This window comes from Copadichromis virginalis, linkage group LG12 (genome assembly GCF_057382275.1).
Source record: "Copadichromis virginalis isolate Kocher_CV1m ecotype Utaka linkage group LG12, C_Virginalis_male_GT1.1, whole genome shotgun sequence".
Taxonomy (NCBI): Eukaryota; Metazoa; Chordata; class Actinopteri; order Cichliformes; family Cichlidae; genus Copadichromis; species Copadichromis virginalis.
The window spans coordinates 35,680,992-35,698,675 of NC_140629.1; the positions used below are offsets into that span (position 1 = coordinate 35,680,992).

The window sequence follows — 17,684 nt, forward strand, 5'->3', positions numbered from 1 at the left end:
ATGTAATAATTAGAGGACTCAGTTAGCAGTAATACTTAATATAGTAGCAGGTGAGAGCATATAGGAGGAAGCAATTTTACTATGTAAAGAACTCTAACACAGCTTCATTCTTCTATGACAAGCCTTTACAAGTCGGAAATACTACAGCGCCGGGAGGACCTGAAGGCAGCACCACCCCTAATCAGCGTGGTTGTTGCTCTTGAACACACCTCGTAACATTTTCTCCAACAGGAGACGGAGGGGAAGTGAACGCCGAGCGAAAGGCAAGATATGACGCATTAATAATCTTTCACATGAAACTCAAAGTGAAATGTGATGCTTGGTCTCGTTTAAACGAAGCTTAACCGGCGAAAGGCGCTCCTGTTCGTTCGTGTTTTCGTTTCCTGAACTGTTAGTGAAACAGAGCCGATTCAGAGGCCTTTTAAAACCACATGACAAACAAACACTGTGTCCAAGCTTAATCTTCAACACTGTGGGATTTGTAAAAGCAAACCTGCAATTCAAGGTGGTTCCTGTAAGTTTATTTCGCAACCATTGTCGAGGTCAAAGGGTTCAGTGATTGACAGCTCGATGCGCTAATGAGACAGGGAGGACTAATTAAAGGGACAGTGTAGAATTTATGCTGTAGGTTTGTTTTTGTTTTTTTTACTAAATTATAAGTTTATTAACTTATGCATTTGCCATTTTTGTTGCCAGAAAATTACAAAATTTGATAAAAAAAAAGTTGTCATGGAATTTTTTTTCAAAATAACTATTTTGAAATAGTTAAAAATATTTCAAAATTAAGTGCAGCTGTCAAGTGAATGCGAATAAAAAATATTTTGTCTAAATCATAAAGAGCACAGCGATATCAACTGAAGTGAACAAGGGTCAAGCTGTTCTTTACAGTAATACCAGTGAGTGCCACAAGATGGCACAGTTAGTTAGTAACTTTAATTAAATTGGAAACATTGTAATTAGAATAATTGGAACCAAATATTCTTGGGTCTAACTGTTAGTAAACAAGAGCAAAATGTATTTGTTTTCCATATTTTAGTCTTTCTCTGGATGTTATATCAAACTACTCAATAGGAAGAATAGATAGCATTCTAGTGAGATATCAGTATTTATTTGGGTCAATTTTGCTGTAGTACTTTTAGTTTTTTCAGCATTTTAAACTCTGAGCTATATTTTGAGGTTGTTAAACCCAAATTCCCATTTCTTGACATTAATCATCAATCAATTATTCAAAACGTTTTACCTTTTTATCTATGATTTAGCTTTAGCTCTTATGTGTCAAATGAATACTTTTAAAATACTTTTATCATTTTTTTGTAAGTAGCTGCTTCATCTGTTCATAATATCTCCTCTGACATTTTGCCAGATCATATATTACCCCAGGTTTCATTGTCTTTGTCTCGGGATCCAGGATGACGAGCTATCAACTGAGCGCGAAGGAGGACATGGTGGAGAAGTTTCTGGATGCTGCAGCAAGAGGAGATATGTCCCAGGTGTCCACCTTGCTGTCCCATGTGCCCTCGCTCATAAACCAGACAGGATACAGCGGCTGGACCGCACTAATGCTTGCAGCTCGCAATGGACATTCTCATGTGGTGGAGAAGCTGCTGTCACATGGGTACATCACTGCATTTCTCTTAATTTGTAATGTTATTAATGTACCATTTGCTTTGAACAATACTAAAGAGATATATTGTGGAATATTTTTTCAAAGCTGCATTAATAATTTTTAGCATTTAGGGGATGCGTCTATTCCACATATGTTATGTTTAGGTAAATATTTGCAGACTTGATGGGCAGAAACATAGGAACTGGAAAGCATTATGAAAAGAGGCTAAAGTGAGGTTTTCAAATATTTAAAGAAACTGAACCTGAAAGAGCAAAGTAAACAGAAGTCTGTGTTTGTTTGTTTTTCAACAGAAGTTCCTTATTTGTGTGCACAAACTTGGCCAAAAAAATTTATTCTCATTCTGAAACAAAAGATGTAGCTAGAACAAAACTTGGCTACACACAGGTACGTTAAATTAAAACGTATTAAAAATTAAATAGGAGTAGACTGAAAGTCAGAGAGAGATAAAACTGTAGCTAAATTTTTTTAGCATATAGGAGCTATATGCTAAAATGATATTTTAAAGTATAAAACAAGGCAAAATAGGGATAAAACTAGTGGTGAAAATACAGTAAAATTAGGAGTTGCAAGAAAACCAAACAAGACAAAAAATAATAAACCTGCATGCGTGATGAGGCAAAAACCTTTACTGAAATAAATCAATATAAAAGCTGAAGAGACAAAAACTAGTAGCAAAAAAAACCCCATTTAGTATAGAAAAACATCCTCAAAGAGGCTATAATAAGCAGGTACGGAAAAAATATTGGTGCAATTTAAATGAAAACATCTAAAAACTTAAAAGTCTAAGTTGTAAAAGCCCCAGACTTTAATGTGTTGTAGCCTTAAATGTATAAATGGATTCCTGACTTCTCTAAAACCTCTTTTTTCTTCTGTCTTTTAGCTGTGATAAGTTCATAGTAAACAGTTCATCACAGACCGCCTACGATGTTGCCAAGTTCTGGGGTCACAAACACATCGCTAACCTACTCTGCCAGACAGACGATGGCTGCCGGCGAGTCCTGCCGGGCTCCGACATCAGTCCGCAGGAAAACTACTTCAGCAGGGAGACGCTGGACCGCCTGAGTGGGAAGAGGACTGACAAGGCCTGGTTGGAGGCCAAACAAAGAGAACCAGATACTGTCTACCTCATATTCTCGAACCTCAGCCCCATGCTCAGCACATCCCAGGAAGACGACAGCGCAGTGGTATGTTTATGACCTACAGCCTACGGCTAGTTTACATGACAAAGATGAAAGTCATGTGAATTGTGAATCTGATTGCAACAGGTTGAGAGCAAACTGTGCCGGTTCAGATATGAGGCAGTTAAGGATCTTCTGCAGAAACCTGCAACTGTGCTCATTTTCCTCGGAGTGGAGAAGAGGAAAAATCCCTCCCCTTGCTCTCCTGAGGAGGGTATCCGGGAGGCTCCTGCTTGGTTTGCTTTCAGCACTGATGAAGATGCTGCTGACCTTGTTAAACGGTGCAGGGAGAAGAACTGCTCCTTTTCAAAGATGCCAAACAGAGACCTGCTGAAACTAAACGAGGAAGAGGCCGGTGAGACACACAAAACGTGTGTTGTTGTTTGATCACCTGCCTCTCTTGTGTCACAGTATAATACTTCTTCCTGCTCTCCTTGTCTGCAAGGAATCGTGGCTCAGGCTCGATCGGTGTTGGCCTGGAACAGTCGCTACAGCTTCTGTCCGACATGTGGCAGCAGCACCAAACTGGAGGATGGAGGACACAAGAGAAGCTGTCTGAACTCTGAATGCAGGAGTCTAAAGGGGGTCCACAATACCTGCTATCCACGAGTTGGTATGAATCTGCTCATCTATCAGCTCATCTCCACTGTAGTTAATACTGTGTAGCATCATGCTGTGCACAAAAAACATTACCAAAAAACGTAAAAGCTAAAAAGAACAGAAAACTGTAGTTTCTCCAGTGGCTTCTTGAGGCTGGCTCTAAGTCAAGTCCTGCAGACCCCCATATTAAAAAAGCCCAACGTGGGTGCCTGTTATGCTGGTTGAAGGCACGGCCGTATGCAGCAGCCTGGGCATGATCCTGACCTGTAGCCCTTTCCTGCTCTCTTCCCCCTTTTTGTTGTCTACTCTTTATTGTTGCAATGTCAGATAAATTCAAAAATGTCCAAAGTAACAAAGTTTGCATATGTTTGTGATTTCAGACCCAGTGGTCATCATGCTGGTGATCCACCCAGATGGAAACCAATGTTTACTGGGAAGGAAGAAGGTCTTCCCAGCTGGGATGTTTTCCTGTTTAGCGGGATTTGTAGAGCCTGGTATACCACACACTCACACACACAGAAAAACAGAAAAACTGCTCAGCTGTTAAACAACTGATGTGAGCCTGAAGCTCATCCTCACAGGAATATTAACCATAAATCAAGTCTCAGCTATAAAAATTAGGGTGACAGCTTCTCCCTGTCCTACCCCGCAGGGGAAACGATTGAGGATGCAGTAAGGCGGGAGGTGGAGGAGGAGAGCGGCGTGAAGGTCGGACCGGTTCAGTATGTCTCCTGCCAGCCCTGGCCGATGCCATCCAACCTCATGTTTGGCTGCCTTGCTGTCGCCATATCAACAGACATCAAAGTGGATGAGAATGAGATAGAAGAAGCTCAGTGGTTCACACGGCAACAGGTAAGTAACAGTGCGACTATTAGTGGAACTGCTAACAGGGATCATGATGTTAAGAGTTAATAAGTCTACTGAAGATAATTTTATAACAACAACTTGGAAACTGTTAGCATCAGCTGTATCAACTAGAAATTCTCCAGAGCTTTCATGCATATCCCATGGCCAATTCTTCTAATGCTTAATAATGAACAATTCTAGACATTAATGAGACAGTAATCCAACTTTTCTGCTTGCTCAGGTAATCGACTCCTTGTTCAGAGGAGCATCTCCAGCTTTTAACATCCCCCCCAGGCAGACCATCGCCCACCAGATGATCAGACATTGGATCGGCATAAACGCTAACCTCTGACAGAACACCTTCATCACTCGACCACCTGCCCAGCTGAGGAGGTCAGATGGATAGGAACGAGTTTGTCCCCAGTAGATTAACTCACCACATTCCTCAGATTGTTCATGTTGTGCTTTAATATTAGTTTACTGCAAAGTGACTTTACGCATGTACAACAATCTCAGGTTTGACATTTCACCTCGGAAATATCTGCAGTACGATGATGAAATATGGAAGAAGAAGCATGCTCTGTCCAGATTCAGTCCAGAAGTAGTTGTCAGAAACTGTAATTATTTAAAATAAATGTATTTTAAAAAATGTAAAGTAGTATTCTCCTCGCGTGTTTTATAATAAACTATATTCAACTTTCCTTGGATTAAACAAAACATTTTTGACAAGAAATTAATTCTCAAACATCCATTTCATCTGCCAAACCATTCAGAGTCCTCAGGCCTTTTGTTTATGTTTAATTTGTTTTCATTTACTTTAATAAGTTCATTAAATCTAAATATTTCAGTAAAATTGCACAAGAGATTCTGATGATTGCTGGATTATTTCTAGGAGCCAAAATAAACTTCAAGTATTAAATAAATTAAAGCCTATCCTTTGCATCCTTCTGTCACACCAACCCTATATGACCACATCAGTGACTCTTCTCTGTGGTCTTCCTCTTTTCCTCCTGCCTAGAAGCTCCATACTGAGCATCCTTTGTGCATCGTATCCACTATCACTCTTCTACACTTGTCCAAACCATCTCAGCCTTGCCTCGATTACTTTCTTCAAAATGGTCAAATTATGCTGGCGCGACAGCTCATTTCGAATCCTGACCTTTCTGCTCACTTCCTATGAGAATCTTAGCATTCCGGGTTGCAAGAAGTCTGAAGCCCATCCCTAAATATATAAAGGTTACCCCAATGACTCAGTTATATATTCCCAGAGTTAATTCACAAACAAGGTTCCTTCTAAAACAGACAGCGATTTTGTCTGATTGTCTTCAATGCTTCAATGATCCATCTGTCTCCTGTGCATTCATAGAGAGCATGGTTTGCTTTATGAGAAAAGCGTCGCTTTTCAATAATTCATTTAATAACTTGAACTCATGAAGAGAATTTCTAGATGTGTTCAAGGAGTGGAAGGTGTTTTGCAGATTATATGGTCTTGCAGGAGTAGAAGTGGTTCAATATCTGACTAAGATGCCGCCTGGTGGCACTGAGGATGCCTCAGTATCTTTCTAGAAGACTTGGTTGTAGCTGGACAGGGGCTAAAAAAAAAACTGGGCACTATTTTCAGTCTCACATGGGTCCCTATTATGATATTTTGTAATAAATAAGACTCCACAGAAGCATTACTTTGCCTGTGACTTTGTCTGTATCTTGGCTGTCCGCGCATATAAGGTCTTTCTAATGACTTGTCTGGTTAAATTAAAGTTCCACTGACTTCCTGCAACATTTTGTGGTGTGAAATGGTGAAAAGTCCAAGTTATAACTCTTTTGCACAATATAGGATATTTTTGAACATAGCGTATAAGTGTCTGTTAATGATTTGAATTACTTGTACTGTCCACTGCTGGGTTGCTTTATCTATATTAGTGCAGCATAATGCAATAGTAGATTAACATTTTCAAATTTGCAAAATAATTAGTAACCAGATCTTTACAATAATTGGTACAGAATAAAAGTATAATGTTCATAACCAAAACATAGTGAAGTAGAGAGAAGAACATGTACTTCAGTTAAGTATTTGGCTGAATGTTATCATATTTCAGAGTGTCTGGTGGCACCCACATCTTACAACGATGACATACGTTCACATTATGAAATACATGTAATATACAGCGTATTAAATGCAGACACCAAGATGAGCATGTCAAACATGGAGTAACAATGATCTTAAGATAAAAAAGGAGGCCCTCCTTGCTTATTATGCTGCTGTGGAACTTTCCATATTTTCTTTATACAAAAATACCAAAAATGCAGAGCCGATGAGTCTGCCCCACAAGACAGGCCATTGTTTTCCTTGCTGTAATAAACCTTTGGGCCACATCTTATCTGAGCTCATTTGTTGCTGAAGTTGCTGAGTCTGTCTCAATGTGTTTTCACCCTGTGTCACTGTTAGAAATGTAACCTGCATCACAGATCAGATAAGAGCAGTCACTCTGCCTGCCCCAATTCAACACGTGCTCTGTCTCACAGGTCATCGGATAAACAGGCTGACTTTCAGTCAACAAACTAGGAAAGTGACTTCTCACAGCAGCCTCGGTCTGATGTGATATCTCGGAGATGTCAGCCTGATTTCTGTCCTTGTCACTCTGAGGAAGCCAGAGCTTGGTTTCGTGTAGCGGAGCGCCGGCAGCCTCTTGATTTTCTTCTGATATGAAAACCTTGATAGGAGGACGGGACTGGTTCTCTGTGGGTTGTGCACTATAAGAAACATACTCAGAGTCTAGAGTGAGGCAGCCAATCAACAGCAGAGAGGTATCCTCACGCTGGTCATCATCTGGTAAGAGCTGAGAGGTTCGCTCAACTATGATGAGACTTTTGTCTCTGAGGACATCAGTCACCTGGAAGTCTTCAATATTAAGGATGCTCCTCTCTGCAAATTTCTGTTGAAAAGAATGAATGAGTGGTCATTTTGTGGCTGGCTGCTGTAGCTTTACATATATTTGTGTTTATTGTTTCTCTTTTTTTTAGTTGTGCAAACCCTAACGGGTCATTTTGTCAGTCTTAGAAGTTTTCTTGTTCCTGTTTCTGTATGGTGTCTTTGCCATTCCCCCCTTGTTGTCTGTTTATTAGCATCCACAGTTTTCAAGATATCATGTTCAAATTTTGTGTGATGGTAGATATCATTAACAGGTGTTTTTGTTATAATTAGTTGGACTAATATTGTAAATCTGAGTCTGACGATGGGCACGAAGTCTCCCATGCACAGATATATGAGCTGTAAGTAATTAACCCAACTATGAAAGCTGTAAAAAAACAGGTTACCTCGTGGTTTGGGTCCATCAGCCACTGGCCTGTTTTGCTTAGTCGAGGGCTAGAGATTAGCGGGAAGAAGTACGACTTGTACCTAAAAAGTAATGTTGATTAAAGTCATTATCAGTGACAAGGACTAACCGCGTACTATCAGAGCATTCACTTCTGATTTTTGGAAACTGTTCCTGTAAGTCCAAGAAACCAGGAGAATCTTCAGGAAATTGTTCGCATTTTTGCAGCATGTTTAATCTTTCAGAGCCAGATTGACCAGAAAAAGCAGGTTCATGGGCCAATGACTTGAGGTCAGATAAAAAAAGATAACCGCTGTTAAATCCCATAAATGTTTGTGAAATACTGGTAAATATTCACATTTAGGAAGCTGTTCTCAGACAAGTTTTGGTAATGCTACTGCAAAATATGACTAGTTAGTAGCAAATAACATTTAACGTACATTTTTTCCCTTCATGCCATGCCTTGCATACAGTCTTTGGGCCAAAGATCACATGACATACATGAAAAACAAACGCATTAGTATTACTAAAAGAACAGATTGCCCAGCACTCACAGATTCCTGGACAGGATGGAGAGGATTAACACAGTGGCAGCAACCAGCAGCAGAGGAATCGCTGTAGCCACCACCGTTACATCATCTGGAAAGAAGAATATCAGATTCTCTTTGTTTCAAAAAAACAGAATAAATAAATCACTTTCCTGCAGTCACAGCAGTATGTTTCTATCGCCTGTACTTATGTCCATCATCTGGGTCAGTTGTGTACCTCACTGTCGAGCATTTTCTGTAATAGCCACCTGCACTTTATCCATCCATCCGTGCTTTTCAAATTAAAAGCCTATATAACAAATTCAACATTTTATTGCTCTCTATTCTGTTATTTCTCTTATTGTGCTATAAGAGTTATTCAATTTTTGATGCTGAAAGAAAAGCCATCAAGCTGGCTTTGATGTAGGCAGTGCACTCATTTATAATTATAATAGAAAATATCTTAATTGCAAAGTGTGTTTCACATAATTGTGTCTTGTAACATGTGAAAAGTTCTTGTTTGCATTTGTATGATATAGACTTTCATTTTTTGGGGGGAAATCCTCCAGAAATACAGCAGAAACATGTTTAGATTTTTTTAAGATAGTTTAAGTGTATTTTTGTTTGTCTCTTGGGTTGACATGGGTTGAAAATGTGAGGTAGCAAGTCGTGCTGTCCACTACAAACGATGCTGTTTTGTTTTGAAAGGGGTAAAGTTACTGAACATTTCTGAAATCCTGCAAAATCAAAGTCAAGACTGTCAAATTGGACCATTTCAGTTTTGGCAATAAAGTGATAATATCTGAAAATAAGTTGTCGCTTAACCTCCCTTGCGGCTTTGAAATGTGGAAGCTGCAATTTTTGTCCATTTTAAATGAAAGTCCATGTGCTCTCTTAGCCCAGCCCCAACAAATGAGACATCAACAGAAAGAGATACATAAGCAGTGCTTGATATAGAGATCTCAGACTCAGACAGAGAATCAAAATTAATTGCTGGCTCTTAGGAGGATATACAACTGGTTTCACAGGTGAACAAATGCTGCAGTCCACACACCAGGGGGCGCTGCAGATATGGCTTCAATGATTGATTCTAAGTATATTGAGTAGAAATCTACTACAAAGAAATGTAGCCAACGCTGCAATGCAAAAAAACCACAGAAAGGAATCTGGTTTTGGGTCCAGTGAAACTCACCGAAATCTGTCGTCATTTGAACGATGCTTTTAGAAACATTATCAGCCAACAGCGTAACAGAATACTGAGCGTTGGGCATCAGGTCATAGAAAGTGTGCTGCTGGTCATCTGGCCACAAAGGTAAAGCTGCAAATGGGAGACTGTATGTTGCATTTGCAAAAAGGTGATAAAATATGCATAACAGTTTTGTGTAACACCTCTGCAAGTGAGAAAATATACATGGACAAATCTAATGAAAAAAAGACAAACTTTTTTTTTTTTTTACCGTGGAGTGAGATTTTATGTTAAAAGGCTCATTAACCCACATACATTGTTTGTCTGAGTCTTTCCTCAGAACTGCTTCATATCTGCTCACTCTGACTGGCTCAGACTTCCTCTGCCACTCCCACATAATGGTCACTGATGTCTTAGTCACACTGACACTCAGATTGACCACCTCCATCAAAGCTGAGAAGACGAACACACACAGATAGAAAGTCAGATATAGATTCCTCATTTTTCTCCTGCATTTAGTTCAATGCAAATAACTTCTGTTCTGCTGTAAATTACTTTGCATATTATTCGCCCATTTTACTGCATTAGCATCACTATTAATTGACTCTTAGATAAGACTTTTCTCATTTTCTACTCACAGAAACAATACTAACTGAGAATACTAATACTGAGAGCTGATGATTCACATTACCGAGTCATCCGGTGCAGATGCAGATGTTATCACCCCCACACATTTCTATCTGAGCTCATATTTACCTCCGTACTGCAGACTTGCCGGCAGAGACTGACGAGACCCATACTGCTGGTTGTAAACGGGAAACACACTGATCAGGTACTCCTTATTAGGGTCAACATCTGGAAACATGCACAGTAAACAGAACAGCTGTATAAAATACAATGTCTGTTATAGACTAAAATACCATATATAAGTCACTCTTTCAGTTTGATTTATTTCCCCTCACCCCCAACAGGTTGCAGCAGACGGGTGCCCCTCCCTGAGCCTGGTTCTGCTAGAGGTTTCTTCCTGTTAAAAGGGTTTTTTTTCTTCCCACTTTCTCCATGTGCTTGCTCTTAGATTGCTTTTTCTCTGTATTATTATGGGGTCTTTACCTTACAATATAGAGGGTCACAATGGTTGTTGTGATTTGGTGCTATATAAAACAAATCTGAAATGAATGAATTTAGACTTGATTTGTCAGGAAAAATGTACAAAGAAAAAAAAAAGCTAACATAAAACTTCTCCTAAGAGAAAAGATGCACCTACTAGCTAATTTCCATCTGCACTATTTAAATCCACATGGACAGTCTCCAGCAGTAATACATCCCCGCACAGCGCCCCCCAGCATTCAGCAGTATACATAAACTGCTCTGCTTCCTCAAAACTCAGCAACAGCCCAAAGTGTGAAAGTGTGAGAGTGTGTGTAGAAAAAATTAGTCGCTAACAAATGCCCAAACATATTTTTAAAGACTTAATGAAGAGCTGTTTGAGGAAACTGCTGTAAAATTTATCACATTTTTGTTGTAGATCTTATTAAAACACAACATAATTATGACATTTACCTGTTTCTTTATGGTAAAAATGGTAAATGGCCTGCATTTGTATAGCGCTTTACTCAGTCCCCTAAGAACCCCAAAGCGCTTTACACTACATTCAGTCATTCACCCAGTCACACACACATTCACACACTGGCGACGGCAAGCTACATTGTAGCCACAGCTGCCCTGGGGCGCACTGACAGAGATTTATCTGGAAATCTCCATTTTAAAAAAATCCCCACTAATCAAATGCAAATCAAATACACACAAGATGATAGCTTTTTCCCCCATGTTGGGCTCTGTTATCTAACACCATCTAGATTGTGGTGATGAGGTCCTATCAGCACAACTGCACTTGCTATTTTGCATCAGCTTTACAGTAAAAGCCTGCTAGTGGAGAAATTTACTCAGCAGCACGTAGCAGCCTTAAGGATTCAAAGATAAAGCCAAAGAACAAGTGGCAGAAAGCGGTTTGCCCCAACAGTGAGTCAAACCCCATAGATGTGAAAATGCACTCCTTTACACCAGAAACACTTAATATGGCTTTTTTTTTTTTAAAGAAACCTGTTTAAAAGTAACCAATTAAAGATATGCATTATTAGATCTGATCATGTTTTGCACCACTGCTGGCTGCTGTAGCTGCTGCCTCTCAGCTTTGCTTCACTTCCATGAATTTGAGTCACTGAACTGGACTTCTCTGTGCTGTCTGTGCCTTCTGGAGCATTTTAATGATATTATCTGACAAATAATGCAGTTTACTAACAATGCTATGGCAAAAACACTCATATTAAGGCTAATAAGGCATCTGTGATGTCACAGCGGGTTTGTCTATATAAAGTCTCTGGTTAAAATGCTCAGTTCTAGAGTGGCTGACTGCTTGGCCCCCACCTCTGCTAATTGGAATCCAATTTAGTGAACTGACGTTTGTCTTGTTGGTGGCTTTTTGAGCATTTTTAATGGAGTTATCTAACAATAATATGGCTTGTTGTATGGTACAGCTTCACGAAAAAGAAGATGATGCCTGAGCAGTATGCTTTTATTCTGAAGTGACTGCAGGACACAGAATTCAAGGTGAAGCCAATATATCATATTCATTAAAAAATAAAATGACTTTTGTTTTGGGGTTTTTTCCCCCTTTTCACCTCGTATGACGGTGGAGGTGATGAAGCCGTCAACTCGAGACCAGTGGCTGGTGGATGGACTCGTCTCAGGGTGCCACTGAATCAGGAAATAACTGACAGGCAGGGTGTGACCTTGGTTGATGGGGATCTTCCACTGGACCAGAAGCTCATTTTTTTCTGGGTAAGAGGTGGAAATCCACATGTTTCTGACAGAGGGAAGAGCTGCGAAAACAGGGCCCACATTATTACATAGATTAAGATGAAGAAGACAACGCTCATCATCAACAGTAAAATAAGCTACCATTTTTAAGTCTCCTATTTTTGAGATCCGCACTTGTTCCAATGCACTGTGCATTTTTGAAATTTCTCTTCTTGTTAAACATATGAGGCAAGTTTTTAAGAAAAAACAGACGAGATCGTGGAAAGATTTTGCAATAGGTTTTGTAAAAACAGCATGTCACTGGTCTGCTGCTTCCTTCGATGAAAAAATAACATGCAGGATGTTGCAAAAGTGAGCAGCATGCGTATCGTATCTAATATCTAGAGCTGGAAGCCAATAGTCACGATTGTGTAAGATACTGCAAATGTCTTTTTTAAAATTCAAATTCAAAATTCAAATTCAAATTTTATTTGTCACGTACACAGTCATACACAGTACGATATGTAGTGAAATGCTTGGACAACTACTCGTGACCTAAAGAAAACAAAAAAAGGAAAGGCTATGAATAAGATAGGAAATAAATATGCAAAATTAAAAAGGGTAAATTTAACTAGGAAGGAATAAAATATAAATTAAGGTTAAAAATGAAATAACTGTACAACACAAATTAGAATGAAGGGTAAATTTAACTGGGAAGAATAAGATAAAATATATAAATTAAAGTTGAAAATAAAATAACTGTACAACAAAATACACACAATATAGAACTATATAAGAATGTATGAAGAAATCTAAATATAAATAAATATATACACAATAACAGCAGCTGTACAAGTATTAACTGGAAATGAAATGTTGTTGGAGACATATACATACAGAACAAGGATGCTTTTGGCCTCTGCTATTTTTGGCAGTTAATATAGTTGGGTTTTTATTACATATCTAAATTTTGACCAGGTGACTGACGAGCTAGCCTGGGTGTATATATGTTTGTAGCGACCAGATATTATCAGTGGGTTGCTGACTGCCTCTACACCCGTAAGACTGAGGCCTAAAATGCATTAATTAATTCTTCTCCTCTTGGATGCTTTTAGAGCTGCTGTCAAATATTCCCTTTATGGAGGAAAGAGTTCAGTAGCTTTAGGAAGAAATGCATTATTTAAAGCAACTCATGTTAAAATTGTGATGTCTGTGGGGATCAATATTCTACAAATACCCCAGCATATCACTCAGAACATTAATATAACAATAACAATAATTACATGTCATAACCAGGATCTTCTGTCTTTTTGTGCTGAAGCTGAGATGGGCAGCAGGGCCGTAGCCAGCTGTGTTGAAGGCTCTGACTGTGATGCTGCAGTTCCCCTCCTTCACCACTAGGCGTGTCACATCAGTGGTGCTTTGAATCAGTCCACCTTCTTTATAGCTCATCTGGTATCCAAGGATTCGACCTTCAGTTTCAAAAGACTCAGGAGCCTAAGATGGAAAAAAGAAACAATAATAAAAGATTCATTTTAGTAAATCATAACGGTATTTTTCTGCATTTATATGAGAACTCATCATCATAGGTAAGTGAGACACTATACCTTCAACATAATGAGATGAACTTCCAGAGATCCACCTTTTTTCTCCAGTCTGTAAAACACCTCTGGTGGCCTGGAAGGAACTAAAAGAAAAAAAAATTGAGCTTCTTTTTAAAAATTTATTAATTTATTTTATATATGTCAGTGTTGTAGCTCCTGGTATTCTGTCCCTGATGTGCATGCCTGTTACCTCTGTCCAGTGTTCTTCCTCTGATTTCAGAGCTCCAGTTACTCCAGAAGATCTGTTCCCTGCAGGCCACAGCAGCTCTGTAGACTGTAAACGGCAGGAGGTCTTTGATGGTGTAATTCAACGTCAGGTTTGCAGATAAATCTGGAACCTGGACACAAAAGCACACAACCAAACCTATGGGACAAAGCTGACTGTAAGTGGACGTACTATGCTCTTCTATACTTCTATCCTGTCTACTCTGTCACAGTGCTGGATGGCCGAAGGAATAATGAGGTTAGTGCATGTACAAGAATCACTGTAAGTCAAAAGATCAGGTTTCAGCCATTTTTATTTTGGGATCAAAATGTTGCCTCTATTAAAACTTTATTAAACAATTAAAATACATTTGTGATTTAAGGAGCTTGGAAAGAAAAGCGACTGGACTTCTTTAAGTTTCTTTAAGACGTTTCATGTCTCATCCGAGAAGCTTCTCCTTAGATTACTATGACATGGATGACCTACATGTTCATATTGTGATTCCCTTTTTGGTCGTTTTTACATTTTCCAAAGCTTATTAAGCTACAAACCCTGTTCCAAAAGAAACTAAACAAAAACAAAAGAAGTTCACATCTAACGACCACAATCGCCTACAGAGCCTACAGAGTGTTGGCATGATGCTAACCTTGGTCCATATGTCCTCGCTGTCGAGTCTGTAACGAAGCTGACATCTGCCATCACCGCTGCTTGTCCAAGACACGACAAGTGAGTCCTCAGTAGAGCTGAGCACAGTTAATACAGGTGTAGGGGGCTTGACTGAGAGGAGGAGACAAAGAGCAAATTACTTCATCATCATTTTATATGAGCGGACAGCAGAGGAAGAAGCCAGGTGGATTACAGGTGACAGTCACAAAACGTGTGGGTGTCTAACCTGCTTCAAAAAGAAAGATACTGTGAGGCTCAGACCAGATCTCTGTCATGTGGTTTTTAATCCTTGCTGTCACATTGACAACGGATGCTGAGTTGAAGATGCCCTGACAGGATATAATTTCGTGGTCCCTAAATAGAAAAGATAAAACATCTGAGAAGATTCCACAAGATCACTTTGTAATTATCATCGTAACGAAATCATCAAGTTTTATACCTGCTGAAAATCAGGGAGGCGGTAGTCTCAGTGTCGCTGTTTGAGTCTAGACTCCACTCACATGTCATGGATACTTGTCTGTCTGCAGACTTTTGGTAGTAACACGACATGTTCAGAGTACCTGCAGGAAAAGACGTTTAAATAACACGTCACTCCAAAAAGCTGAAGACTTTAGTTTTGGGTCATGTGAACGACATGTCTACACATCAGAGCGGGTTAACTGAATACGTTCTTCTACTGGGCCTACATTTAATGTTTTACAAAATTAACATGATTAAATGAAAACTTCAAACCAGTCACTGAGACCAAAAAAAACTAACATCCAGAAACATATAACCAGATATATTTTTTAGCTTCTATTTACATAAAAAAAAACCCTTCTCAGTCATGTTTAAACAGATCCGATTTCTCATAGATCCTTATCCTTCTGCTGAGGTCCTTTTAGAAACAGGCAGCTTTACTTCATGTTTCTATTTTTTAAATCAGATGATAAAAAACAATAAGCAAACATGTGTGCTCACTCTGTGTGGATGAGGGTGGGCGAGGGTCACAGTCTGCAGGGGTGGTGACACACACCCGTGTGTTTTCTTTGCAGATCTCCAGCTGAAAGTCTCTAACTGTCACTCCTGACGCGAAGAAACAGGGAAACAGAGAAAGTCAATGAAAAAAGAATAAAGATCATTAAAGATTTTAATGATTTTGGTGCCCTGGATGTTTTTGTAAAGTGTGAAATGGAAAGTGAGACAATGTTTATTCACTAAAGACAAAGACTATATTGCCAAAAGTATTCACTAACCTAACCCAGTCACTGAATTCAGGTGTTCCAATCATTTGCATGGCCACAGGTGTACTACATCAAACACAGACTGCTTCTACAAACATTTGTGAAAGAACTGGTTGCTTTCAGGAGCTCTGTGAATTCCAGCATGGTCCCGTGATGGGATGCAACCCGTGCAACACATCCATTTCCTCACTACTAAATATTCCACAGTCACTCTAAGTGGTTATAACAAAGTGGAAATGATTTGACTAAAATTACAGAACTTGTCTGACTGTGTTGTGCAGTGTAAAGAGCATGAACAATTTCATGCTATAAACTTTGTGGGAACAGTTTGGGGATGGCCCCTTCCTGTTTCAACATGACAGGTCAATAACAACATGGATGAGCGAGTTTGGTGTGGAAAGGACTCGCTTTCACAGTCCTGACCTCAACCTGCTAGACGCCTTTGGGATGAATGTGAACAAATGCTTTTTGCATTATAGTTTATAACTTCTCTACACCGATAGAAAGGTGAAAAAATGCCCGCGTAATTCTGACGCTCTGTTTTAAAATGATTCAATAAAATAAATTTGAAAAAAAAAAAAAAAAAAAGCTGTACTTCAATCAGAAAGTGTGTTCCCTTAAAAAAAAAAAACAAAAAAAAACACGTCAACAAGAGCTACAGTTCAAACACACACACACACACACACACACACACACACACACACACACACACACACACACACACACACACACAACTGAACGGATCAATAAAAGACCTTGATCAGAAAAAAAAAAAAAGTCCTGAAATTTTTCTTCAGGAATTTAGCGAATTCAGTTTGGCTCCCTCACAAGCCAAACACTTCCAGTCCAGAAAACACTTTAGTAACATTAAAATGCAAAATCTGACTTTTAACATGAAACATTTGTGGATAACTTACCATAAGAAAACACACCAATCAGGAGACTCATCACTGTCCAGGTACAGAAGTGCACTTTAAGAACCCAAACATCCATCTTAACGGTAAAAATGATTTTCATCTAAACATCCAAGGACATCCGCACTTAATCTGTATGGTCTTTAAAAAAAGGTTCAAACCCCACAGAGAACGTCTCTGGTGTGTGCGGGAGGAAGGAGGAAGACGCCTCTGCTCAGCTCTGAGCTCGCTCAGGAAATTGCTCCACTCATGTAATCAAGCGACAAACTTGTGAAAGTATGTTTATGCTTCACTTGTATGTAGAGGATTATATGTCTATAAAGTTTAGTAGGATTACGGTAACTTTCAGCGCACTCTGGTGGATAAACTGCGTACAGCTATTTGACTCATGTAGTGAGCTACCAATCACAAAAACAAAAGCGTTAGCTAAATATACATTTGTACATGTTGGTTAGCAGCCATAGGCTGTAAATTTTTTAAATGTTATTTGTTCATCAAAACAGCCACCTGTTGAGCCAGTCTAATGAAAAAACGAATTATTAAACTGTTAGAGGATAAACTGCCAGAGATACAGAAGAAAATATTGATAGTTTCAGGAATTTAAAGGAAACGGTACAAAAGAAACAAACTTGATGGACAGAATGGCTACGCTGCTACTGTTAGCTAACGATATTTAAGTTATTGCTAGCTAACATTACTTTTAAATAATGGTAGCATAATGAATACATACAACAAATAAATAGGCGCTGTGTGTTTACAAAGTAGTGGCCAGAATTGCTATAAAGAAGGAGAGGAAATGGGTTAAAAAAAAAAAAAAAAAAGGCCCAAGTGAATTTCAAACAAGTTTAAAAAAATGTTATCATAGAAAGTGGTGTTGATGATGGGATTCCGAGCTGTGGGGGAACATTAGCTGAAATCTGGTTGGGAATTATCAGCATCAGGACCCATTACTTGAGAGCCAGTAACACACACGAACACAAAATGAAGCAATACCACAC

General features: G+C 39.1%; 2 protein-coding genes across 4 annotated transcripts; one reads left to right on the top strand and one right to left on the bottom strand.

Moving 5' to 3' along the window:
- Positions 1-158: 158 nt before the first annotated feature.
- On the top strand, positions 159-6,244 carry nudt12 (nudix (nucleoside diphosphate linked moiety X)-type motif 12). 3 transcript variants are annotated; one of them, XM_085476321.1, is made up of 8 exons: positions 159-263; positions 1,364-1,615; positions 2,508-2,811; positions 2,893-3,160; positions 3,251-3,418; positions 3,786-3,899; positions 4,058-4,257; positions 4,493-6,244. In XM_085476321.1, the coding sequence occupies exons 2-8, from the start codon at positions 1,410-1,412 to the stop codon at positions 4,601-4,603; spliced, it is 1,371 nt and encodes a 456-aa protein (XP_085332447.1). In that variant the 5' UTR covers positions 159-263; positions 1,364-1,409; the 3' UTR covers positions 4,604-6,244. The 3 variants fall into 3 exon arrangements, with proteins under 3 accessions (XP_085332447.1, XP_085332446.1, XP_085332448.1); XM_085476320.1 differs by having other exon boundaries at positions 1,409-1,615; XM_085476322.1 differs by lacking the exon at positions 159-263 and adding an exon at positions 284-514.
- Positions 6,245-6,516: 272 nt separating this feature from the next.
- LOC146697526 (interleukin-6 receptor subunit beta) lies at positions 6,517-17,335 on the bottom strand. The gene is made up of 15 exons (XM_085476308.1): positions 16,690-17,335; positions 15,510-15,614; positions 14,989-15,109; positions 14,776-14,903; positions 14,530-14,660; positions 13,869-14,016; positions 13,682-13,761; positions 13,358-13,571; positions 11,957-12,157; positions 10,035-10,133; positions 9,594-9,731; positions 9,285-9,410; positions 8,120-8,204; positions 7,567-7,648; positions 6,517-7,184 (listed from the first exon to the last, which is right to left on the bottom strand). Exons 1-15 carry the CDS (start codon positions 16,787-16,789, stop codon positions 6,678-6,680), a joined length of 2,265 nt encoding a protein of 754 aa, XP_085332434.1. The 5' UTR covers positions 16,790-17,335; the 3' UTR covers positions 6,517-6,677.
- Positions 17,336-17,684: the final 349 nt, after the last annotated feature.

What these genes read in the sequence shown, in the direction of transcription:
- nudt12 (XM_085476321.1), top strand. Translation starts at nt 1,410, where the DNA reads ATGACGAGCTATCAACTGAGCGCGAAGGAGGACATGGTGGAGAAGTTT. An exon ending in GAGAAGCTGCTGTCACATGG is followed by an intron (nt 1,616 to 2,507) that starts GTACATCACTGC and finishes TCTGTCTTTTAG; the next exon opens with CTGTGATAAGTTCATAGTAA. An exon ending in AGGAAGACGACAGCGCAGTG is followed by an intron (nt 2,812 to 2,892) that starts GTATGTTTATGA and finishes TGATTGCAACAG; the next exon opens with GTTGAGAGCAAACTGTGCCG.
- LOC146697526 (XM_085476308.1), bottom strand. Translation starts at nt 16,789, where the DNA reads ATGAAAATCATTTTTACCGTTAAGATGGATGTTTGGGTTCTTAAAGTG. An exon ending in GATTGGTGTGTTTTCTTATG is followed by an intron (nt 15,615 to 16,689) that starts GTAAGTTATCCA and finishes TCTTCGCGTCAG; the next exon opens with GAGTGACAGTTAGAGACTTT. An exon ending in GAAAGACTCAGACAAACAAT is followed by an intron (nt 9,411 to 9,593) that starts GTATGTGGGTTA and finishes TCCCATTTGCAG; the next exon opens with CTTTACCTTTGTGGCCAGAT.